Source organism: Protomyctophum parallelum (genome assembly GCF_964188405.1).
Source record: "Protomyctophum parallelum genome assembly, chromosome: 1".
Classification (NCBI taxonomy): Eukaryota; Metazoa; Chordata; class Actinopteri; order Myctophiformes; family Myctophidae; genus Protomyctophum; species Protomyctophum parallelum.
This window is the reverse complement of record NC_139697.1, coordinates 93,601,661-93,612,537: the sequence shown is the minus strand read 5'-3', so window position 1 is coordinate 93,612,537 and position 10,877 is coordinate 93,601,661. Positions and strand designations below refer to the sequence as shown.

The window sequence follows — 10,877 nt, the reverse complement described above, 5'->3', positions numbered from 1 at the left end:
TCAGAAAACTGTCATGATTGTAGAATCTGGCCTGTGCAGTCCTAAATGGGCTAGGGCACTGTATAATGAAGACAGAGAACAATGGGCCGCGGGGCTCTCGTATCCGGTGCTATGTGCCGAGTTCCAACCATTCAACCCATCAGGAGAAATCCAGTATTCGCCAAGCATTCCATCAATATTGTTGAGGAAGGTCAGCCTAACGAGTTGTAAAGATGAACAATGTTCTGAACACAATGAGGTTTTACACTTGACTCCTTAGTCTACAACTTGCATTTGACGCATTGGGAAGTTCACTATGCCGTGACATATCGTGGTGGAAGAGGTACTGAGACGTAAAAGTATATAGCAAGATTGCAATGATTACGCTCATTACGAGGATTCAGGATTGTTGCTTGAGTAAAAGTACACCAAAATGTAAGCCGTTATGCATGGCCAATTTGAATAGCCACAGTATAAAAGTAGTGGCTAAATAATGATCTAAATCTGCAAAGTAGCTTCTAACTTAAGTTTTGAAACAATTGTAGCAGAGTAAAAAAGTACAACATTTGGCTCATAGATGGTAGTAGCTATAGGCCAAAGTATTGAAACATGGAATTAACACAGTTCACAGTAAATGTACTGTACATAGTCTGTAAATATGGTACAGTAGGCTACTTGAGTAAAGTTACTTAAGCTACTTTCCACATTGCATAGTGTGTGTTACAAAGAGCACTTGGCCTTATGGACTGACATGGTTCAATAATCCAGCATATTGACAAAGGTCAGGTCAGCCATTTTGAAAAAAAAGGTAAAGTCCATGCCCCCCACCACCACGGAGGTTGTGGGTTCGAATCCACCATATGATGCCTTTGTCGGGCGACTATGGCGAGCGCAATTGGCCCGTGTTTGGGGGAGGGAAGGCGGGCGCGGGAAGGGTGATATTGGTCATTGCACATATTCCTCCGGGCTGCACTTGTGTTGTGCGGGAGGAGCAGCACAAAGCCTCTACAGTATGTCCCTCCCAGTGGGGGCTCCTCACTGGCAGGTGAGTCAGTAGGATACAACAGTCCTCCCGGTGGGGGCTCCTCACTGGCAGGTGAGTCAGTAGGATACAACAGTCCTCCCGGTGGGGGCTCCTCACTGGCAGGTGAGTCAGTAGGATACAACAGTCCTCCCGGTGGGGGCTCCTCACTGGCAGGTGAGTCAGTAGGATACAACAGTCCTCCCAGTGGGGGCTCCTCACTGGCAGGTGAGTCAGTAGGAGGAACAGGGACAAAAGTTCTAAAAGCTAGTTGGAGCACTCATAAAACGAGCGCACAGAAACTAACCCCGTCCTATACTTGACAACACACACACACACACACACACACACACACACACACGCCGGAGCTCGGCTCGGCTCGACTCCACCGGAATGTCAGCCAAGGTTATCCGATGACAGATAGAGGGGTGTGCATGTTTAAAAAGGTGTCCATTTGCATTCGGGTGACAGGAAAGGCCAGTGGTTGGAAAGAAGGAGGAGGGGAGGGAGGGTCAGGCTTTACTCCCTGAAGGTTCAATCCCTTGCTGTAGCCTTTTGTCCTTCAGCAAGATCATTACATCCCGTTAATAATACCACCTGCCAGGATAATATGCCACTGAGTCATGTGTCTGCTTCGGGCGGTGTTGATACGATAAGCTGCACAGTGCTGCCATTCAGAGGGGAGCCCTGTCCGACCAACGCACTTATAAGTACAGTATGTACTGTACGTGTCAGGGACGTGTACTGTAGAGCACCGTTTCCCCAAACACTGGGTCGGGACCCATTTGTGGCTCACGGACAAACTTTTATGGGGACTTTTTTGGTTTCCTATATACATTTAGTTTTTAACTCATATTATATATTAAGAAAATGCCGTCATACATGTTTGTTTATTTATTTATTTAATTAATACAAGAAGAAAAAATCTAAGAAATGCCATAAATTAGAAAACAAATGTTTAACCCATTCTGAACGGGCACCCGTTTTGGTGTTAGCATCATGTTATGCTTTAGCTATTTAAAAATAGCAGATCTACAAGCTCATATCGCGCCACCGAGTGGCGCGATACGAGCTTGTAGGTCTGCTATTTTTGAAAAATCGAAGAACGACTGACATAGAAGACACTTTTAGAATCTGATCTGAGGTCAGAATGGAAAACTGTCAGGATGTAGAAGACATTTTTTTTAATCTGATCTCAGGTCAGAATGGGTTAAATAGTGAAAATAGCCAATCAACAAGCTCACAACGTGGCACAAAGCGTTCGACCTATACCAACCAACCGACCTGCCGGCCGGCCGGCCGACCGACCGACCTACGGCGGCACCAACGATTCGATCTCGCCCCTCCTGCCATGGATGTTGAAAGTCACATTAAAGCTTTTCATTATGGTGTGGATTTCGTCGTGGCATACTGTACGCTTAAGTGATTTGGGCTGCTTTTTGCAGAGTTAAAGGTAGGGTAAGTTAAAATAAGTTAAAGTAAGTGTAAATAGCACTATACACCGATAGTAATCATTGCTGAAGAGTGTTTGTCCCCAGTCTCTCCAGCTCTCTTTAGTTTTTCTTTCCCCAGAACAATATACGGAACCAGTAGCATCGTAGGCCTACACTAATGCCTACCCGAATTTAGAATTAATTGAAAAAATGATGGGAGCTAAATGTACAAAAATGCATATCATGCTCAGTGAAAGAAGACATTAGACTAGCGACTGAAAACATTAGTATTCATGAACATAGCAATAAAAAGCAAGTGCAAAGTCTGGTCAAATACCCGATAGTACAACAGGAGGGGAAACAGCGACACCTTCTAGGCCATGAATGAGAACTGCAGCATTGTCATTATTTCCGCGCTGGCGTTCATTTGGATGCATTTTTTTCCCGGCTGAATGGCAGCCGCCCCGCCTGGGAGTGCGTTTTGCTATCTCCTCCTATGAATAGTGAATCTATATTCCGTGTTGCTCTCGAAAGAATTGCTTTAACAGTGACAGTGATAAGACCTGACTACAACCCTAACATTATAACAGAGCGATTGTACCTCTGACAGCATCTGAGGGGAAGCGCGCGTCTCATTAAATGCTTCTATAGCGCAAGCACAAGAAACTGTCTGCCTTCGCCAAGCACGCATAAGCCTCCAATTGTGTGTGTGTGTGTGGTTGGAGAATGAACTGTCAGCAGTATAAACTCTCTAGGTGCGTGAAGAAGGGACACTTATTATACAATAGCTGTGAGAATCCTGCTGCTTTGTGTGTGAGATTATTTTATTTTTTTCGCCACTAAAGATGTCAGCGGTGATTTAACAAAGGCATAAACACAAACGAGCTCCGGTTACCGTCTTGTTCTGGTCCTCAACGGTGGGTCTCCGGACCAGCATGGGTCCAAATGGATTGTTGTGGGTCTATGTGGGTCTGTGTGTGTGAAATGGACCCTTAGAGATGGGGTGCCGATACCCCCCCCCCCCCCCAAACATTTTAGGGGGGGGGGATGCAAGTTTCCAACTTGCAACGTTTCCAAGTAGGCCGACGGGCACAGGTCTAGTTTTGCCAATTGTGAATATGCTAGAGGTTCGGGCTGCATGCTACATAGCCCTCACAGCTAGCTCTGCTCTCCTCGGCCCTTGCGTTGCACTGCTCCTGTCCTCACTGCGGTTTCTTTCACAGATCCCCTACTATTTGTTCCATTCTACACTTATATAGACTCCTTAACAGACGACGTCACACTGATAAGCAACAGCATGCGCGTGCATAAAGGCAGCAGAAGAACACCACCTCTCATAAGATGCAATGGAAAAGTTCTAACTGCACTCGCGTGTAAAAACTTTCAGATGCTGTTTTTCTCCCAGTGTGGAGGAAGACTGATTAGGATTTTTATTGTGATCTCTCGCCCTTGAAATGTATAATCCTTGGTTTCTGTTGTGTTTGAACAATAATAGCAATTCAAAGCAGTTGTCCTCAAAACCACACCTCCAGTCGCTGTCATAAGAACGGGAGGTGCGGTCATGATCACGGCAGCAGAGCCTCTCCTCTCCTCTCCTCCCCTCTTCTTCCCTCTTCTCGCAGCCTATAAAGGCTCAAACCTCAGCCAGTCACAATACAGATTGACACACTTTCCAGCCAATCGCGTCGCAGAATGGACTAGTCTGACATCACATACATCCATATTTGGACAAGACGAGGCCCTCTGCATTTGGGCAGGGCTGACTCGTGGTGACATCAGACTGATGAGGCGAATATCAGGCTTAAAAGCAGTACGCATTCCCAGCTCCTATCACTCTTTAAGGAAGTTGCACTCTGCATGCCCATTCCTGGATCGGACAGACATACGTCATCCTTCCTAAGCACTTACTTATAAGCAAGCAGCAGCAAGGAGGAGCAGAGCAGAAGTACTAACCCAACCCCAAGAGATGGAGGGACTAGAGGCATTCTACTCAACCGTCGCACGCAGCATTAGCTGCCCACAAGACGCGGTCGTGTGTTTCGTTCACTGGGGCATTATTAGGAACGGATACAAGTGCCTGGGCTCTGGAGACGAGCCGGGCGTCGCCGATAAGAGGTCAGAGTTGCTCCCCGCTGACTGGAACAACAACAGCGGGCTGTACACGCTGCGCTACCAGGACAGAGAGGGCACCGGCCTCTACCTGCTTAAAGCCCAGAACGTCGAGGACGCCGTCGTGATCAACCTGATCAACTCCGACACGCTGCGGGACTCGGACCTGACGGTGAGGATCGGCGACCACGCCGACGCCGAGCAGCTGCAGTCGTTTGACCGCGTGTACAAGGACGTCGACGGCCTGGCGGAGAAGGTGAGAACGCAGCTGCTGTCGCCTCAGGAACCGCCAAAGGAAGCGCCTCAGAAGCCGCCGCAGAAAGCGGCCGCGTGCGGCGACGACGACAACGTGGGACGAGGATACGACGAACGGCACGACAGAGATGAAGACTACACTTACCCCGGCGGATATATGCCGCAGCGGCCGCTGAATTCCCCTTGGAGACCTCCGTACGCCGCGCCGCGCCGGCCGGGCGATCTGTGGCCCGATGTAGGCAGCGGAGATCTGGACCCGCTGAATCCACTGGGCAGCGGGAGTCAGTGGGACCCACGGAACGAGATGCCGCCGCGCTTTAGCCCGTACGGCGGGATCCCATCGGCGATCCTGCCCCCCGGGGCCGTGCCCCCGGGGGCCCGCTTCGACCCGTTCGGACCGCCCGAGCCCGAGCCGGACCACCTGCCCCCTCCTGGGTTTGAGTTTGGGCCCCGCCATGGGTCCCGCTTTGACCCGTCTGGACGACACGGACCCAGGCCAGGACCACCAGGACCGGAGTTCTCTTAAGACCCTCTGCAGGCTCCGCTGGTTGTGGAACGATTCTCACACATGTCTTTACTGACCGCCACTCCCGTCCCACGTTAAGGGCCATGTAGTCCCACGTTAAGGGCCATGTAGTCCCACGTTAAGGGCCATGTAGTCCCACGTTAAGGGCCATGTAGTCCCACGTTAAGGGCCATGTAGTCCCACGTTAAGGGCCATGTAGTCCCACGTTAAGGGCCATGTAGTCCCACGTTAAGGGCCATGTAGTCCCACGTTAAGGGCCATGTAGTCCCACGTTAAGGGCCATGTAGTCCCACGTTAAGGGCCATGTAGTCCCACGTTAAGGGCCATGTAGTCCCACGTTAAGGGCCATGTAGTCCCACGTTAAGGGCCATGTAGTCCCACGTTAAGGGCCATGTAGTCCCACGTAATTCTGCAATAATCTCGTCATACTTTTTTCACTGAACTCCAAAATCGAAAATTACAGAGAACAAACTCGCCCGCTCCCACAACATTTGCATGGCGTCTCCTAAAGGACCAGTCCCAAGACAGGGCTCAAGCATTATTGAAATTTCTTTATTATTTTCATGCCAAGGACCCATTAGATAATATAATATATTTTATATTATAATTGTGTTGCAGATAGCACTTCATAAATTGCATATCTTCATAGACAGAACTATCATCAACTGTGATTTCATGTTTTTTTTCTTTTTTCTATTAACCATTGACCCCGATGCTGTGGCTCCATGCTAGCTGGATGCACCTGGTATTTTATTTTGAAAAGCCCAAAATTGACTATATATACAAATTTGGAAGCAAAATGTCCTATAATTAATCTGTCTAATTATTACAGATCACTGCTTTACTGTAGATACTAGCGAGACCATTATGAATGAAAAAGAAAATGTTGATCTGCGATGTTCTGTCACTTCTGTGTCCCCACAAGAATGGGGATGCTAGGGTTCAAATGGTTCATGTAAAAAATAAAAATAAAATAAAAAAAATAACCTGTCCAATTTATTTCTATAGGCTCTGCCACAAGCCAATTGATTGCCATGGCAAACCCCCCCCCCCCCCCCCCCCCCCCCCACATGCTATTTGATTACTTAGTCAGTCCAATCTTCACAGTCAGTTTGCACTCTTCAGACATCTTCCACAGACGCTTACCACTGCACAACGGCCTTTCACAACCACCGACCCCCCCCCCCCCCCTCCCATATGCCCATGTATGGGTCAGGCTCATATATGCCCATAAGGACAGACAGAGATCTCCATATATGGGCATAAAATGGAAACAGGCAGACAGACAGATACAGATATCTCCATATATGGACACAAATGTGACACAGACAGACAGACAGTTAAAACGGGTGCTATGATATGACAACGGATATACCGGGTATTGACTTGCATCGTTCCAAAGTAGGCCGGTTCCCGACGGGCACAGGTCTAGTACTAATAATAACAATAATAATGGGTTTCATTTATAATCCCCTTTTCATTCGTGACAATCTCAAAGAGCTATATTGGCAACGGCATCAAAAAATAATCATCACGCCCCTAAAAAGATCTAATAAACTGAAGCAAACACATTAAAACATGAGGGCATGAAGCCTAGAACCAGTGTAGCAAAGAAAAGTGCCTTGTTAAAAAGGTAGGTCTTTAGTCGTCTCTTATAAAGGCCATATACAGTATCACAGAGACCATGATAAAACCACTTGGAATAGTAGGAGTTGAGGCATTATTGACTCGGTTCCACAGATAAATATTGTTTCTAAAACGGGTAGTCCCAATACTTGATTCTGATTGGCTGGTTGCCGTCACGTGACCGGTGTAAATTTCACCGATAACCCACACCTTCAATCACTGTATTTAATTCACAGCTGATTCCACATCTCTGTAGCTGTACTGGGGAAGGGGAGCGCTTGATTGCATTACAAACACATGCCGTGTGGGCGTGTAAGCACCGCCCAGTTCATACGACTGTGAATGTGTGGCTCCAGGCAGCCCCGTAAAGACATCAAGCGCTATTCTCCCGTCACATAGGCTACTTGCCGAGCAAAACCTAGAGCAAAACAAGGTGATGTGGTGATGTGGCTCGCTCTAGTGATGTGGCTCGCTCTGGTGGCGCAAAGCGTAGCTACTTTTGTGAATTTAATATTATTTATTTTACAATGGCTGGGGGGTAGAAGACCCTCCGCTCCGCGTCGGGTCTGCATACGCCCCCAGCCATTGTAAAATACCCGGTAACCTGAGACCTCTCGTGGCTTATTGCTTAAGTAAATAGCAGGGTATTTATGAACTTTCTAATATTATTTTACAATTTGGCCAATGTTTGACCAGTTTTCCTTCCTTTACTGTATGTCCAGCTTTTAGTGCGTGTGCAAACACAAACTTTGTCCTAACACAAACGTCAAATGCCATGACAATGAAAGGAGAAATTAGGTCATACATGTGCCTCAAATACGACGTAAATCAAACATTAAATGCCATTGACAATGAAGGGAAAAATTACGTCATATGTAGACGAGCAACTCGGCTAACGAATCACATTAATTCAGTTGTTCATGAGATGATGTATGGTATGTACAATGATGCCCCTCACTTCACACAAGTGTGATTTTTTAATAATATAGTTTGTTGATTTCCTTTGACGCAGTAATGGTCCTTTTTTTCTTTTCTTTCTTTTTGGAGGGGAGATTCAGCTATTAGTGTAGATTTCCGTCTTACAAACATTAATTTCCCATTGACAATGGATGAGCAAATGAGCATTGTCGCAAATCGGATGAGCAAACGGGGTATTTTTGTCCTACACAAAGATTAAAATCCCATTGACAATGAAGAATTCACGTCATGATGTGACGTGAATTGGACCGGGTCCAATTTGTGAGCCACTGCCATGGTGTATGGATGGATGGAAACAGACCCACTGCCATGGTGTATGGATGGATGGAAACAGACCCACTGCCATGGTGTATGGATGGATGGAAACAGACCCACTGCCATGGTGTATGGATGGATGGAAACAGACCCACTGCCATGGTGTATGGATGGATGGAAACAGACCCACTGCCATGGTGTATGGATGGATGGAAACAGACCCACTGCCATGGTGTATGGATGGATGGAAACAGACCCACTGCCATGGTGTATGGATGGATGGAAACAGACCCACTGCCATGGTGTATGGATGTAAACAAACCCAGCACCATGTGAAATACATTACACAGCATTTAACAAAGCGCTTAGTTCTTGTTGTCGTAAAGAGCCATCTGTCTATGCCTCTCTCTCTCTCTAACTCTCTTTTAATCTCTCTCTCTCTCTCTCTCGTTTTGAAAACAAATGGTTATCTAAAATCAGTTCTGATCTCACATCAAGGACATATTAATAACCCCCGTGGTGGAATAGTACCATTTCCCACAATAGTACCATTCCCCAGCTGCTGACTGGCATTTGAGATTAGATATCCCTTTTAATTTGCATTTGTTTGTTTGTTTGTTTGTTTGTGGCATCTTCTCCATGGTGTCTGTCCATGAAGCTCGCAATGCAGTGATTCTCAACCATTTCATAATTTACTTTTATTTTTTAATACCCCCAAGCAGTTTGATATGCTGGAAGCCACGGACCCCCATTTCCAAAAATAAATTGTCATCTGTGGGAAAAATCCTCACTGTTACTGTTACTCAGAGTGTACAAATGCAACCAAATGGACCCATAAGGGTCCAGTTGAAACGCCCACAACGGAGATCTCCGTCTTTTAAGCTTACATTTATGTTTTACATCGGCGAGCAACATATATGAGCACTATTGCACAACTTTCAAAACCGGAAGTCGTTGGTCCGTCAGCAAAAGTGATCCCCCTCCATTATAATCGGCAGGAGCCAAAATTCCTCTCCAGCTGATTTCTCTGAATCCAATTCACAGATTACGGTTCTAATCAAAAAGGTGCGATCGCGGTCCCGTCGCTAGTCGCAGTAAAATAATGCCTCGGGTGGACGGTGATCGTCCCGCGATGGATTTGGTTAGTCGTTTGCCAATGCACGGTGATGAGCACGGGTAACGGGTGTTACCTTGAAAAGGGCTCTGAATCAACACATAGCTGGTCAAGGTCTATTTACTGGTTCCAACTGACGCTGGGCTATTGTGTGGACCACGGTTAGGAAGCGTAAAGTATAGCTGCTGCATGAATGCACCGCTAATGAGGATCCCAATAAAGCAATAAACCAAAAGCTTGGCTTCCAGTAAGAAGGAGCCACTTAATGCTATAGTTAGAGCAATGCCTTAGGGCCCCGTGAGACGGGAAACACTTTGCAGGTCGTTCAAAGTGAGGCGGACCGCGCTAAGCCGGCGTATTACACGGCTTCTTAATAAAACAATAAAGTGACCCAAAAGTAACAAAGCAAAGTATTTCATTGCTTACGGTAATGAAAGTGTTCCATTAATTATGCCAGCTGCGGCCATCCGTCCAGTGCAACATGGTCGCCTCGGACAACAGCATGAAGTGTTGATCCAACAGAATCAATGTTCTGGTTACTCGCTTCAAAAGTCTTGAGAGCAATGTTTAGCCATGGGCAGGGCCCTGTCCAGAGCCTGGGCAGAGGCTGCGGCGGTTCTGAACAACCGTGGGTCTGACCAACTCGACACCGGGCACTGCACTCCCTGCGGGGGTGTGGAATGCACGTGTCGAGTTCTCGAGTTACGTGCATGATTACAGACGACGTACGTTCAATCATTCAACCAAGTATAAAGTAACTATTTACATTTACTCAATCACCCCCCGCCCCTCCCCCACCCCCTAAAAACAGTCTTCAGAAGCAATACTATTTGAACTATTACGTGCTGTAACCAATCGGGATTTAGGATTGAGCCGCCAACATCGTCGAGGTGTTCAACCCAGCTCCATCCGAGCCGTAATTCAGAGAAAAAAGGGCTAGAAAGGTCGGGCGGCCCAGCATTGTGTGCGGGGAGCCATCTTGCTACAGGCAAAACGCAGTGAGCACAGCATTGTCTATAGCGACCGGGAGCCCTGCTTTACGGTAAATATGAGCAATATGATTATGAATTACCGGTAATACAAAGCTCAGAAACGCACTGGTTCAATAAAAATAAGTTAAAAGCGTTCCTGGCGCTTGTCCCAGGCGGTGGCGTAACCGTCGCAGTGTGCCGCGGGTTCGACGCCCGAGCCCGACACGGCCTTTACTGCATGTCTTCCCCCCCATCTCTCTCCCGTTTCCTGTCAGCTTACTAAAAAATAAAAAATAAAAGCGTTCCTGGCAGTGTATGTATGGCTGTACTTCAATACATTTTGATGAGAAATATTTTTATATGGAACATACAGTATTACATTGGGTTAACCCATTCTGAACGGGAACCCATTTTGGTGTTAGCATCATGTTATGCTTTAGCTATTGAAAAATAGCAGATCTACAAGCTCATAGCGCGCCACCGAGTGGCGCGCTACGAGCTTGTAGGTCTGCTATTTTTGAAAAATCGAAGAACGACTGACATTTTTTGAATCTGATCTCAGGTCAGAATGGGATAATCAGACCAGTGTGTGTCCAGTGTAAACCTCGTA

The 10,877-nt window shown here is 46.9% G+C and overlaps 1 protein-coding gene across 1 annotated transcript; it reads left to right on the top strand.

Moving 5' to 3' along the window:
* Positions 1–4,399: 4,399 nt before the first annotated feature.
* On the top strand, positions 4,400–5,323 carry LOC310855560 (proteasome inhibitor PI31 subunit-like; the record flags this gene model as incomplete). Its single annotated transcript, XM_083760610.1, has 1 exon — positions 4,400–5,323. One exon carries the CDS (start codon positions 4,400–4,402, stop codon positions 5,321–5,323), a length of 924 nt encoding a protein of 307 aa, XP_083616736.1.
* Positions 5,324–10,877: the final 5,554 nt, after the last annotated feature.